The sequence below is a fragment of the Cydia fagiglandana genome, chromosome 7 (genome assembly GCF_963556715.1).
Source record: "Cydia fagiglandana chromosome 7, ilCydFagi1.1, whole genome shotgun sequence".
Taxonomy (NCBI): Eukaryota; Metazoa; Arthropoda; class Insecta; order Lepidoptera; family Tortricidae; genus Cydia; species Cydia fagiglandana.
In genome coordinates this window covers 19,343,980-19,359,670 of record NC_085938.1, presented here as the reverse complement: position 1 = coordinate 19,359,670, position 15,691 = coordinate 19,343,980, and the positions used below count along the sequence as shown (strand labels likewise).

General features: G+C 38.5%; 1 protein-coding gene across 1 annotated transcript in view; it reads left to right on the top strand.

Annotated features, from left to right (window-relative positions):
* LOC134666251 (zonadhesin-like) overlaps nucleotides 1-15,681 on the top strand; it is a 97,042-nt gene extending 81,361 nt beyond the window's left edge. Inside the window, exons 12-21 of the mRNA XM_063523404.1 lie at nucleotides 96-108; nucleotides 649-837; nucleotides 1,151-1,333; nucleotides 1,448-1,636; nucleotides 2,203-2,391; nucleotides 3,057-3,239; nucleotides 3,355-3,543; nucleotides 13,033-13,227; nucleotides 14,369-14,566; nucleotides 15,580-15,681. Coding sequence (XP_063379474.1) covers nucleotides 96-108; nucleotides 649-837; nucleotides 1,151-1,333; nucleotides 1,448-1,636; nucleotides 2,203-2,391; nucleotides 3,057-3,239; nucleotides 3,355-3,543; nucleotides 13,033-13,227; nucleotides 14,369-14,566; nucleotides 15,580-15,644 — 1,593 coding nt within the window. The 3' untranslated portion in view covers nucleotides 15,645-15,681. The remainder of the gene's footprint in view (nucleotides 1-95; nucleotides 109-648; nucleotides 838-1,150; nucleotides 1,334-1,447; nucleotides 1,637-2,202; nucleotides 2,392-3,056; nucleotides 3,240-3,354; nucleotides 3,544-13,032; nucleotides 13,228-14,368; nucleotides 14,567-15,579) is intronic.
* Nucleotides 15,682-15,691: the final 10 nt, after the last annotated feature.

Genomic DNA, 15,691 nt, shown 5'->3' with positions numbered 1-15,691 from the left:
GATGGCATGATATAGATAACAAGCTAATATGCCGAAATAATTAAAATTAACGGCAATAAAACGGTTATGTAATGTTAATAAAACGTTGTCCAAAGCATGACGCAGAGGGTTTGAATACCGTTATGAGAAATCGGATGTGGGAGACGTTTATTGTATATATAATGTTTTCTTGTAATTTAAAATATGCTCTTGTTTGTCATTGTAAAATTTCGAAAACCCATAGCTATTGTCTTTTTTTTAATATTTCCGCAAACGAAAATTCTCATTACTTTAAGCCAACCCGTTAAGGTAAATAAACTTGATGTTTCTCTTAATTGAAAAACACATTTTAAAAATAAGTAACGGCAAAATAGCTAACGAATATGAATCTAATACGATCATTAATATTTTTCTGCTTTCAGAAGTAATAGTTACTGATTATTAAAAAGCGTTTTTCAATTAAAATACATGTCAAGGTTGCTTGCCTTCTTTCAAGTTCTTTCTAATGCTAAAAATAACGAACTATAGTGTATGGACTAACTACAACCCAACTGTACATTGAGAAAAAAATGTTTATTATTTATACCATCATCACCAACATTTCCTTTTCAACCTGCGCGTAGCGGCGTTGCGCGTCTGTAAGTGAATGCTGATGGCATGATTTTTCAGAACCCCCGCCGAAATGCGGCAAGAACGAGGTATACGACAACTGCTCTTCCACGAGTTGTAAGCCGACACTTTGCTCCCAGCTCGGTTACCCGTTGAAATGTGATAAGAAATGCAAGCCGGGATGCAAGTGCAAGGATGGCTATGTTCGCAACGACAAGGGTGTTTGTATCCCTATAAAGAACTGTCCATGTAAGTAGCAAAATAAAATGAATTATATTTTTACTAGGTACCTACTACTTTAAGGTTTCATAGATAACATAAGAGGAAACAAAAAAGTTTTACTATTTAGTGCGTAAAAAATGTTACGAGAAAGTACTCATCATCATATGTATGTATAAATGATACTGGTTTTGAAGCTTTTACTCTATCAAGAATATCCTGTTCAGTACCTATCGTCTTACTATTATACACTCCTTTCTTTATTTGTCTTACGAACATGATTTTTATTACACTTACCATTCACTGTATCTATCTAAATAAATGCCGATATTTATAATTTTAGCATGTGGTGGCGACAAAAACGCCGTGTCGGGATGTGGCACTAACTGTGGCAAAACATGCGCTTTGCTTGGCCAAAAACCTCCTTTCGTTTGTCCAAAAATTTGTAAGCTCAACAGTTGCGATTGCAGGGATGGATTCTATTATGATCCTAACCAGAAAAAATGCGTTAAGAAAGAGGACTGCAGTAAGTGTTACAGGCTCTTTTAACTGTTTGACTAATTGTACGATGTGGTACGGCGATTTTCTTCAGGCAATTAAAACTATGATGGAAGTAATGATATTAATTAAACATTTTTAGCGCCAACCTGCAAAGTGAACGAAATATATTCGAATTGCATAAATGGCGGCTGTGGCCCTAAAAACTGCAGTCAAATTAACAAGCCAATAGCCTGCGCACATCCAAAAATTTGTAAAAAGGGATGCATTTGTAAGAAGGGTTACTTGAGAGCCATCAATGGAACTTGCATACCAAAGGACCAGTGCCCACGTAAGTGAATCCTCCTTTTGTCATCGATATCCCTTAGGTATATGAGGTTTTGAGTGCATGACATACTTGTAAGAAAATCAGTTTCCCCGCACAATGTTTCAACATATATTTCGGTTCTTGGCAGCATGAACAGTTTGGATATATATTTATTTCAAGTACTTATGTATTAAATAACCCACAGTCTTGGTAGTGACATTTCTCTTTTACGGTTGAAAAGATGATTATGGTTAAGAATGTTAAGAATATTTATACATATTTACATTATTTGATATTTTCCAATTCGCTTTGGATGAAGGAAAACTATCTTTGAAATGCTTGAATTAGGCTAGCGTATGGACTAACTATAGCCCAACTGTACAGTCAGCCAAGAAACTGGTCTACCACTTTTCGACTTTATCATCTGATTGAAAGAGTCGAAAAGTGGTAGACCACTTTCTTGGCTGACCGTACCTAAATTGAGAAAATATTGTTTATTATTTATAACATCAACATCAACATTTCCTTTTCAAACTGCGCGTAGCGGCGTCTCGCGTCTGTTAGTGAATGCTGATGGCATGATTTTTCAGAACCCCCGCCGAAATGCGGCAAGAACGAGGTATACGACAACTGCTCTTCCACGAGTTGTAAGCCGACACTTTGCTCCCAGCTCGGTTACCCGTTGAAATGTGATAAGAAATGCAAGCCGGGATGCAAGTGCAAGGATGGCTATGTTCGCAACGACAAGGGTGTTTGTATCCCTATAAAGAACTGTCCATGTAAGTAGCAAAATAAAATGAATTATATTTTGACTAGGTACCTACTACTTTAAGGTTTCATAGATAACATAAGAGGAAACAAAAAAGTTTTACTATTTGGTGCGTAAAAAATGTTACGAGAAAGTACTTATTATCATATGTATGTATAAATGATATTGCAAGCGTTAACACTTAACGCTTGCAATATCGACCCTGAACGTTGGGAGGAGCTTGCTACAGACAGGTCATCTTGGCGGTCGACCATCTTTAATCGCATCAAACTGTTTGAGGAAAACCGCCTCAACATCTTAGATGCAAAACGCCAACAACGTAAAGAGAGACCGAAGCCCTCTTACACGTATACATACAACGCGTCTGGCCAACTCTATTGTAACACCTGCAGAAGAGTCTTTAAGACCAAGTTCGGCCTGGCCAGCCACATTCGGGCCCATAACAGGCGTAATCCGTAATTTTTTGAGGTCGCCGTCATCGAAATCGATGAGGAGGACTATTTATGTATAAATGATACCGGTTTTGAAGCTTTTACTCTATCAAGCAAGAATATCCTGTTCAGTATCGTCTTAATATTATACACTCCTTTCTTTATTTGTCTTACGAACATGATTTTTATTACACTTACCATTCACTGTATCTATCTAAATAAATGCCGATATTTATAATTTTAGCATGTGGTGGAGACAAAAACGCCGTGTCGGGATGTGGCACTAACTGTGGCAAAACATGCGCTTCGCTTGGCCAAAAACCTCCTATCGTTTGTCCATTGATTTGTAAGCTCAACAGTTGCGATTGCAGGGATGGATTCTATTATGATCCTAACCAGAAAAAATGCGTTAAGAAAGAGGACTGCAGTAAGTGTGACTGACTCTTTTAACTGTTTAACTATTTGTACGGTTTGGTACGGAGATTTACTTCAGATTAATTAAAGCTACGACAGACGTAATGATATTAATTAAATATTTTTAGCACGTACCTGCAAAGAGAACGAAATATATTCCACTTGCATAAATGGCGGATGTTACCCTAGAAGCTGCAGTGAGATAAACCAATCATCAGCCTGCGTAGAGCCAGAAATTTGTAAAAAGGGATGCATTTGTAAGAAGGGTTACTTGAGAGCCGACAATGGAACTTGTATACCAAAGGACCAGTGCCCACGTAAGTGAACCTTCCTCCTCTTATTGTCATCAATATCCCTTATGTGAGGGAACGATATCCCTCATGCGCTCAAAAGAGTGCATGACATACTTATAAGAAAATCAGTTTCCACGCACAATGTTTCAACATATATTTCGGTTCTTGGCAGCATGAACTTTTTCGGCATACTTATATTTTTTTCAAGTACTTATTTATTGAATAATCCACAGTATTGGTAGGGACATTTGTCTTTTACGGTTGAAAATATGATTATAGTTAAGAATGATAAGAATATCATTATTTGATATTTTCCATTTCGCTTTGGATGAAGTAAAACTATCTTTGAAATGCTTCAATTAGGCTAGTGTATAGACTAACTAGAGCCCAACTGCACTTACAATGAAAAAATATATTGATTGTATTTTTTTACAGAAAATTGTCCCGGGCAGAATGAATACTACGAGAAATGCATCACTAATTGCGGAAGCCAAAACTGCTCCGACAGAGGCAAGATCTACCACTGTCCTAAAATAGTGCCGGGAAAGTGTGACTCATCCGGATGTCGTTGCAAGCCTGGTTACCTAAGGGATGCTAAAGGAGTTTGCATTTTAAAAAAAGACTGCCGTATGTACAATTTGTCCAATGCCATTCTGTGTAACTGAACATGGAAATTGTCTCACTGGATTTGACGGTCAGAATGACAGATTTTTAGTAAAATCCAGTCAGTATATTCATGGTTACTATTATTCACGGGTATTTATTGGCTTGTAAAACTTACTTTTTATGAGCTTTTGAATCTTTTATGTTACTATTAGCAACAGTAAATTACTCCTATTTTTAACCGACTTCCAAATCCCAAAGGAGGAGGTTATCAATTCGGTTGTATGTTTTTTTTTTATTTTTTTTTTGTTGTTTTTTTTTATGTTTGTTACTCTATACCTCCGTCATTACTGGACCGATTTTGAAAATTCTTTTTTTGATTGAATGTATATGCATACAGATTGGTCCCGTTTTTATCAAAACCCAGTTCTGATAATGGGATCCATGAGGAATCGAAAGAACTTTTCAAATCTTAAAGGCATACATATAATGATTTTTGGGTTTTTATCAACAAATCAAGCATATACATCCAAAAAAGTGACATTTGATGAAGTGGAACTGCTGATGATGATCAGAACGGAACTCTTCAACGACGCATAGTTCATGGTTGGCGATTTGTCCTCTTCGTTATGTTTGTTAAGCAAGTTAAGTTTCTAAGCCACATTTTTGTCAAGCTCGAGTTCTGATGATGGGATCCATGAGGAATCGAGAGAACTCCTCAAATCTTAAAGGCATGCGTATAGAGATTTTTGTATTTACATTAGAAAATCTAGCATTTTCATTATAAACTGTCGCATTTGATGAAGTGGAACTACTGATGATGATCAGAACAGAACTCTTCAACGACGCATAGTTCACGTTTCGCGATTTTTCCTCTTTGTTATGTTTGTTAAGCAAGTTAAGTTTTTAAAGCAAATTTTTGTCAAGCTCCAGTTCTGATGATGGGATCCATAAGGAGTCGAGGGAACTCCTCAAATATTAAAGGCATGCGTATAGAGATTTTTGTATTTACATCAGAAAATCAAGCATTTTCATTAAAAACTGTCGCATTTGATGAAGTGGAACTGCCGATGAAGATCAGAACAGAACTCTTCAACGACGCATAGTTCACGTTTGGCGATTTTTCCTCTTCGTTATGTTTGTTAAGCAAGTTTAGTTTTTAAGGCACATTTTTGTCAAGCTCCAGTTCTCATGATGGGATCCATAAGGAATTGAGAGAACTCCTCAAATATTAAAGGCATGCGTATAGAGATTTTTGTATTATCATCATAAAATCAAGAATTTACATTAAAAACTGTCGCATTTGATGAAGTGAAACTGCTGATGATGACCAGAACAGAACTCTTCAACGACGCATAGAGTACACGTTTGGTGATTACGAATTTCGATTTTGACTGGGACCCGGACTCGGACCGAGAACCGGACTCATACCCGGATCCGGTTCGGACAAGGACCCGGACCCGGACCCGGACTCGGACCCGGATTCGGACCTGGACTCGGACCCAAACTCGGACTCGGTTTCGGACCCGGACCTTGACCCGGAAAACCACTATGATACCCTTAACTAAATAAACCACTATGATTACCTACCATAAAATGTAGGTATAAAGTATGATGATACCAATCTTACTAGCCCCTCCCGCTTAAACCTCCGCCGTTTAGTGGGTTAGGTTAGGTTTGAACTGCCATCCTCACAGAACCGAACAAGGGTTAGGTTAGGCTAGAACTACGACCCTTACAGAAGCGAAACGCTAGTAGAAAAGTGGGTGGTTTTACCTCCTTTTCTACATAGTGTACCATCTACAATAATCTTTCACCGGCCCCCACAGAAGTCGGTTTTTTTTTCTTAAAAATTATTTTTGTTCAAGTTTCCATTAAACAGAAAACTGATTTCTGGTGTTCCTCTTTCGTCTTGCGCATGTTTCTTTGACCTTCGTATGTTTGTATTTTAGCCCCGCCTAGCTGCCCCAAAGGGGAAGTTTGGGAACCATGCCCCACCGTCCCTTGCAAAGGAGACAACTGTCCCAAAACCAAAGATTCGCCACAAAGTTGTCCGACCGGAATAGTGTGCAGTCCACCGCGGTGCATATGCGGCTACAACAGGAAAAGAGCCGAGAACGGCACTTGTATCCTAATAACTGACTGTCGTAAGTATTAATAAGAAAAACTAAGCGATTAATATTTGAACTGAACGCTTTTACAATCTGTGCCGAATTTTAGCATACCGTCATCGCTTTATTGACAATGCAATGTCATGGTATTTATTGCAATAAAGAAGGATGATGGGTGGTGACTGAAGTAGCTTTGTGATAACGGAAAAAAGGAGATATCTCTTCGAAATTCATTTTCCCTTGCGTTAACCTTTTAAGTTCAATAATATAAAAGTTAATAGCTAATATATACATTTTTTTCTTGTTTCAGCACCGTTCAAATGCGGTAAGAACGAAACATACGTAGCGTGCCCTCAATACTGCCCAGGGGAGAACTGTAGCGACTACATCAATCAAAAGAAATGTCCACCAATCAGGATCGGCATTATAGTAAATTGCAAACCGGCATGCAAATGTAAGAAAGGTTACTACAGAGACGAGAAAGGAAACTGCATTCTGGCTTGTGACTGTACTCGTAAGTATATAATGTCAATCTATCTCTTTTCGTCTGTTGAATTTTATTACCATCAGTCTTTCCATTTTATCAAGTTTCAGTACTAGTGTTTTTCTGGATGCAATGCCTATGGAGCGAGTGTTGCACTAAGCGCTATGCTTCAGTACTCCTGCAATGATATCATTCATTATCATTAATTCCGGTAACGCGGTGCGAGCTGTGTCCGCGAAGTACATATTCACTTCTTCGGGGTATACTTACTGAATCTTTACATCGTATACCTGAACGCGAAGCATCATCACGCGCCGGGGTAGAAGGCAATGAATTCTTTATAATCGACTCAAGCTGATTGTGGTCAGTTTGGATAGTGAAGTCACTTCTACCAAATACATGTTTTTGGAACCGTTCACAAGCGTGTACTATTGTCAAGGTTTCGTTTTTTATTTTCGTTTAGCGGCCTTTCGCGTCTTTAAGTGAATGCTGATCGCATGTTTTTTCAGAACCCCCGCCGAAATGCGGCAAGAACGAGGTATACGATGACTGCTCTTCCACGAGTTGTAAGCCGACACGTTGCTCCGAGCTCGGTTACCCGTTGAAATGTGATAAGAAATGCAAGCCGGGATGCAAGTGCAAGGATGGCTATGTTCGCAACGACAAGGGTGTTTGTATCCCTATAAAGAACTGTCCATGTAAGTAGCAAAATAAAATGAATTATATTTTTACTAGGTACTTACTACTTTAAGGTTTCATAGATAACATAAGAGGAGACAAAAAAGTGTTACCATTTGGTGCGTAAAAAATGTAGTCATGCTTGTTATGAAAAAAAAGCTGCACTTTAGGAGGAAAACAAGCCGCTTTGCACGATGATAGTAGAGGCCCATTTAAACATTTTTTTTCGAAGAACCCGTAATTTCGTCCTTTAGGAGCCGAGGTGGAGCGAGGTCCCTTAAAAACAGAAAAAAAAATCTAAAAGTGTCACGGATCATCCGATTTCGCTAAATTTGGTGTCGATTGTAAGAAAATGACTTGCTTCATCGTAAAAAAAAATAAAACAAATTATGTCAATACAAAAATAATGTAAAAAAAAAATTAAACCTATTTTTTCCTTTCACACTTTATTTTTGCAAATAGTGTGTTCCATATAGGAAAAAGTCTACAAAAAAGCACTAAATGATAAAATTAAACATATTTATTATCGTATACTGAAAACCACATCAACATCGGCTAAGCAGTTTAAGAGATCCATGTTTCAGAACTTGGCCTAGTTTTGTTTATTGATTTTATAGACCAACAAGCACGTAAATCATAGTAAATTTTGATTATCTTGTGGGTATTTACTTTATCTATTTTAAAAATATGTGTATATATTCACAAAAAAACCGGCCAAGTGCGAGTCGGACGAAAGGTTCCGTACCATTACGCAAAAAACCGAAAAAAAAATGCGTTTGTTGTATGGGAGCCCCACTTAAATATTTATTTTATTCTGGTTTTAGTATTTATTATTATAGCGGCAATAGAAATACATCATCTGTGAAAATTTCAACTGCCTAGCTATCACGGTTCATGAAATACAGCCTGGTGTTTACCAGTTCTGTTCGTTTGGACAGACAGACGTACAGACGGACACCGGAGTTTTAGTAATAAGTCTCGTTTTTACCCTTTGGCTACGGAATCCTGAAAAGGTCTATTCGCCGTCATTCGTACTTGGCTCACATGGTACGCTGCATGCAAGGTATGTTTGTGAAGTGCAGCTTGAGTTGAGGGAAAGGTTAGTTACAAGTTTGTTCTTTACTGTAATAAACCGTTCGCTCGGAGTGCTCTGCATGTGCGTCATACAATTTAATGAAATGGTTTCTAGGGGAACAAATAAGCTTATAAAGGCAGGTACTTCAGGATGCTACTGGACGCTGGACATCCGACAGGCGTGTTGGAGTATCAGGGCCTAAATATACTACTGCTTCCGTGAGCGCGAAAACACAGCCTCATTTGGGATGCGACGTGTGTAAGCACACATTGCCCTTGTGTGAGGACACCTCAGGCCACAGGGCGCGTCGGAGCAGCCGCCGAAAACGCAGCAAAACTTAAACGAGCGAAATATTCAAATTTGGAGCCTGCCTACGAATTTGTACATACGAGTAGGTACCAGTAGCCGCAGAGACAAGCGGTTCTTAGTGTGCTGAGGCAAAAAACTATCAATAAGTTAGGATAATGATGCCTACGTGAAAAAAGGGGTGACCCCAGGGTCGGCGCATCTTTAGTCACACAGCGAAGCAACGCGAGCAGTGTTATAGGCAGGCAGAGTTCATCGGAACCATCTACCGCAAAAATACTGCAAGTTCCCGGCCCTAATTCTGCATCCAAAAAGGAGTCAAACAGGATGATCGACCCACTACCTCCAAAGCTGTTTACCTCTTGCCTACAGGAAATCGTCCAGAAGCTGGTGGCTAAATGGTAAACAATGGGCATTGACGTCGGCGAAATAAGGTTGACTTGAATTGTATGACGCACATGCAGAGCACTGAACGGTTTTTTACAGTAAAGAACAAACTTGTAACTAACCTTCCCTCAACTCAAGCTGCACTTCACAAACATACCTTGCATGCAGCGTACCATGTGAGCCAAGTACGAATGACGGCGAATAGACCTTTTCAGGATTCCGTAGCCAAAGGGTAAAAACGAGACCTATTACTAAAACTCCGCTGTCTGTCTGTACGTCCGTCTGTCCAAACGAACAGAACTGGTAAACACCAGGCTGTATTTCATGAACCGTGATAGATAGGCAGTTGAAATTTTCACAGATGATGTATTTCTGTTGCCGCTATAATAATAAATACTAAAAACAGAATAAAATAAATATTTAAGTGGGGCTCCCATACAACAAACGCAATTTTTTTTCCGTTTTTTGCGTAATGGTACGGAACCTTTCGTCCGACTCGCACTTGGCCGGATTTTTTGTGAATATATACACATATTTTTAAAATAGATAAAGTAAATACCCACAAGATACTTAAAATTTACTATGATTTACGTGCTTGTTGGTCTATAAAATCAATAAACAAAACTAGGCCAAGTTCTGAAACATGGATCTCTTAAACTGCTCAGCCGATTTTGATGTGGTTTTCAGTATACGATAATAAATATGTTTAATTTTATTATTTTGTGCTTTTTTGTAGACTTTTTCCTATGTGGAATACACTATTTGCAAAAATAAAGTGTGAAAGGAATAAATAGGTTTTAATTTTTTTGTAATTTTTTTTTGTATTGACATAATTTGTTTAAATTTTTTTTACGATGATGCAAGTCATTTTCTTACAATCGACACCAAATTTAGCGAAATCGGATGATCCGTGACACTTTTAGATTTTTTTTTCTGTATTTAAGGGACCTCGCTCCACCTCGGCTCCTAAAGGACGAAATGACGGGTTCTTCGAAAAAAAATGTTTAAATGGGCCTCTACTATCATTGTGCAAAGCGGCTTGCTTTCCTCCCAAAGTGCAGCTTTCGGGCAAAAAAGCTTCATAACCAGTAAGACTAATGTTAAACTTTCTCGTAACATTTTTTACGCACCAAATGTACTTACTCATCATCAGATGTATGTATAAATGATACTGGTTTTGAAGCTTCTACTCTATCAAGAATATCCTGTTGAGTATCGTCTTACTATTATACACTCCTTTCTTTATTTGTCTTACGAAAATGATTTTTATTACACTTACCATTCACCGTGTATATCAAAATTAATGCCGATATTTATAATTTTAGCATGTGGTGGAGACAAAAACGCCGTGTCGGGATGTGGCACTAACTGTGGCAAAACATGCGCTTCGCTTGGCCAAAAACCTCCTATCGTTTGTCCATTGATTTGTAAGCTCAACAGTTGCGATTGCAGGGATGGATTCTATTATGATCCTAACCAGAAAAAATGCGTTAAGAAAGAGGACTGCAGTAAGTGTGACTGACTCTTTTAACTGTTTAACTATTTGTACGGTCTGGTACGGACATTTACTTCAGATTAATTAAAGCTACGACAGAAGTAATGATATTAATTAAATATTTTTAGCGCGTACCTGCAAAGAGAACGAAATATATTCCACTTGCATAAATGGCGGATGTTACCCTAGAAGCTGCAGTGAGATAAACCAATCATCAGCCTGCGTAGAGCCAGCAATTTGTAAAAAGGGATGCATTTGTAAGAAGGGTTACTTGAGAACCGACAATGGAACTTGTATACCAAAGGACCAGTGCCCACGTAAGAGAACCTTCTTCCTCTTATTATAATTGAATGAGATTTACATTCATAGAACTGAAAAATAGGGATCGTGCGCCAGACCCTCTACTGCCATCTTGTGGCCTGAATCGGGAACATATGTGCACATGTACATTGCCAAAGATTCGATCGTTAACTCCCCAGTCATTTTTGCTAGATAAATGTATCTTTTACCGTTTATAAGATCATAATTAGATATTTGGCAGTTCATTTTTGGTGGAGGAAAACTGTCGTTGAAAAACTTGAATAGATGTAATTCAAATATGCGTCATCATTCGCTTGCCCTTATCCCATTCACTTGGGGTCGGCGAAGTCATGCTTTTTTCTTCCATACAACTGAACAGTTGATCAATGAGCTCCATGCGTATTCCAGTAATCTGAATCCACAGGCTAGTGTAGGGACTATGTTGTACCATTATAGTTACCAGAGATATAATTATGTGTTGATTATAATTTTCTCCAGAAAATTGTCCTGGGAAGAACGAATACTACGAGAAATGCATACATAAGTGCGGAAGCCAGAACTGCTCCGACAAAGGCAAGATCTACCACTGTCCTATCATAGTTCCGGGAAAGTGTGACTCATCTGGATGTCTTTGCAAGCCTGGGTACCTAAGGGATGATAAAGGAATTTGCATTCCTGAAAAGGATTGCCGTATGTATACTTTTATTACCATGACATTCTTTGTCGGTGAAAAATATAAAAACTAATTTTAAAATATTTCTTTCAGCACCCATCTGCCCAGATAACGAAGTATATAGTCCTTGTGCCAATGGCGGGTGTGGACCGAAAAACTGCAGCCAAGTCAACGACAAATACATTTGCATAGACCCTATTTGCATCAAGGGGTGCGTATGCAAAGATGGATACTTGAGGAATGATGTAACTGGGAAATGCGTGCCAAAGGACCAATGTCCCAGTAAGTATGATTACAAAAGGACCTGAACTCACTGCACCCTAAGTATAAGGTCAGGTCCTTTTCCGACCGCATCTCGCTGAGCACTGAGTGGAAGGCCACGCGAGCCCGGGATCGCGGATATCATTGAATGATTCGTTTTTGTTATTTTTAATGGCGCGATTTTGGCCGTGTTGTGTAGAAGTTCGTGATTTTTTTCTATCTTGCGAAATTTGTTTAAATCAGGTTTCAAATCAATAAAGGTAATAGAAGAAGGCATTAAGATTACAATTAATATTTTTGGCAACCATATTAAAATCTAGAAAAACATCTGTCAGATGGCCAGCATCTGTCCGTCTGTCCGTCTGTCCAACCTTCTGTCTATCACTATAGGCTGTATCTCATGAACCTTGATATTTATTATTGCTGACGTATTTCTGTTGCTGCTATAACACCAAGTATACAAAAATGTAATGTTTTTGCGTAGTGGTACGGAACCCTTCGTGCGCGAGTCTGACTTGCACTTAAATAAAAAACGCGTCCGGTCAAATAAAAATTTGGCAACATAGGGCAAAGTTGTGATATTAAACCGTTATTTTTTACAGAAACTTGTCCTGGGCAGAATGAATACTACGAGAAATGCATCAATAATTGCGGAAGCCAAAACTGCTCCGACAGAGGCAAGATCTACGACTGTCCTAAAATAGTGCCGGGAAAGTGTGACTCACGCGGGTGTCGTTGCAAGACTGGTTACCTAAGAGATGCTAAAGGAGTTTGCGTTTTAGAAAAAGACTGCCGTATGTACACTTTTTGCTATGATATTCTGTGTTACTGAGCTTGATCTCAACATGGAAATTGTCTTACTGGATTTGACGGTCAGAATGGCAGTTTCTTGATAAAATTATGATTATGGCTAAAGTAACCATGAATATACTCACGGGTATTTATTTACTTGTAAATCTTCGTTTTTATTAGCTTTGTGATCTTTTAAATAATTTTACTATTAGCAGCAGCATTATTGTACATATTACGTGCAAGTTACTCCGATTTGATTGTTCTAGTGTCCATTAGAGTTGAAAACGGATTTATGATGTTCCTGTTTCATCTAGGGCGTGTTTCTTAGACCTTTGTGTTTTGTTTTAGCCTCGCCTGACTGCCCCTATGGGGAAAAATGGGATAAGTGCCCCACCGTCCCATGCGAAGGGGACAAATGTCCCAAAACCAAAGACTCGCCACAAAATTGTCCGACCGGAATAGTGTGCAGTCCGCCAAGATGCGTGTGCGGCTACAACAGGAAAAGAGCCGAGAATGGCTCTTGTATCCTTATAACTGATTGTCGTAAGTATTAACTAGAAAAACTAAGCGAGTAATATTTTTGAACTGAATGCTTTTATTCATCTTATAAGTTTTTTAGTTTATTTCACAAGCACAAATTTGAAGGGATGTTTATTACAAAAACAACATAACTGCTTAGAGCGGTTGACACTTTTTAACAAGCTTTTATTAGGTCGACCTGTATGTAACTAACTATGTAATGGAATTTAAGGTAACTAATTTAACCATCTTCCAAGGATCGTAGCGTCATGAAAATTGGCAGCTGTATGTAGTTCTGATGACAATACAATAATATGGTACTGTCGAACTGATCTGATGATGGAGACAGGAGGTGGCCATAGGAACTCTCGACCTGTATGTAACTATGTAATGGAATCTGAGGTAACTAATTTAACCATCTTCCAAGGACCGTAGCCACATGAAAATTGGCAGCTGTATGTAGTTCCGATGACAATACAATAATATGGTACTGCCGAACTGATCTGATGATGGAGACAGGAGGTGGCCATAGGAACTCTCGACCTGTATGTAACTAACTATGTAATGGAATCTGAGGTAACTAATTTAACCATCTTCCAAGGACCGTAGCCACATGAAAATTGGCAGCTGTATGTAGTTCCGATGACAATACAATAATATGGTACTGTCGAACTGATCTGATGATGGAGACAGGAGGTGGCCATAAGAACTCTGTGATGAAACAACGCAACCTAATTGTGTTAGAGGTTTTTATAATTGTCTTGATGAGTATTAGTTGTCTGTGGTAAGAAAAGTACAGTCAGCGATAAAAGCTTGTACCAAAAATTTAATTTTTTCCAAAAACTTATTTAAGAACATTGTTAATCGTTTCAGGTGTCAACCAGTGTAGTCAGTTATGTTTTTTTGTAAACATCCCTTCAATTGTAATCAAAGTTTGAACCAGTTTCTAATGACAAACTCACCATGCATACCATGCATGCATATGCCATAAAGGTATGCCCTTTAGCGCTTAATTGACAATGCAATGTTGTGGATTGTGGATGGTAGCGTTGGGATAATGGAAAATGGGAATATAATATCTCTGCCAAATTCATGATCCCTTCCTTTAACATGTAGTTCAACTAATTAAAATTAAATAGCTTCTATAATAATTGTATTGTTTTAGCACCGTTCAAATGCGGTAAGAACGAAATGTACGTAGCTTGCTCATCAAACTGCCCAGGGGAGAAATGTAGCGATTACATCAACCAGACGAAATGTCCACCTTTCAAGATCGGCATTATCGTAAATTGCAAACCGGCGTGCAAATGTAAGAAGGGCTACTACAGGGACGTAAAAGGAAACTGCATTCTGGCTTGTGACTGTAAGTATGACAATAATATTAGATATGTTAACTAATTTCTAGAGTTAGACCAAGAAAAGTAAGCAGAGATTTTGATAGCAGCCCACGCTGTGCAAGCGTTATTTCCAACGTCAAACTTCTATGAAATTATGACGTGCAAATAACACTTGCACTACGTGGGCTATCAAAATTGTTGCAGAATTTTCTTGTTCTAACTGTATTCGTCTGTTGAATTATACTGCCATCTCTTTCCATTTTATCTAGTTGAAGTTAGATTGTTTTTAGGGTTAGTTAACTAGACACGCTTATAATTTCGCCATGTCCGCTTGTTTCTTTCTATGTCCGTCTGTCCGTCCGCAGTTTTGCTCGGTGATCATAAGAGCTAGAAAGCTGAAATTCGGCGTAGATATATAAGAAATCAGTTACTCCAACAAAGTTGAAGAATAAAAATTACATTAAATTATTTTAAGGTGAACCACACGACAAGGGTTTTTTTTTCGCTTTATCCCTACAGTATGGGAAGTCGTTGACTAGGTTCTTCAAAACTAATGGGTTTCAACCATTATTACATTATTATTACATTATTACATTATTATTATTCGGGAAGCTGCAATTAGCGCTGTATACCTGAGTCTGATTAAGTACCTGGCTTGACTTGACACCGATTGTCGTATGTGTGGCGAAGAGGCGAAGAGGAAGAGATAGTGAAACACATAATATGTAAATGTCATGCCCTCGCCAGACAAAGAATGAAGGACTTTGGAACAGGATACCTGGAACCAAAGGACTTCAAAATGCTACCCATGAGCTCCATCATCCGACACATGGATATGGTGAGAAAAGCTCTTGAGTAGTTGACAGATCTTTTCTAGGGGGTAATTGCACAAAAGATCCCTATGGGTCGAAGTGTATCCGCAAGGGCCCCCGAAAACAATAAGATAAGTACCTGGCTTCGTTTGTAACGTTCTTAGTTATAATTTATCGTTTTTATTTTAGTTACTAGTGGGGTTGCTAATTTTATTCACATTTAACAGGTCCCGTCAGTACCACGACGACGCCGAAGCCTACTCGTCCCCCCTGTGGCTGCGAGTACGAGTAGTATATAGTATCGCCGTGCCCTCACCGCATTCAGGCCACTTCTGGCCA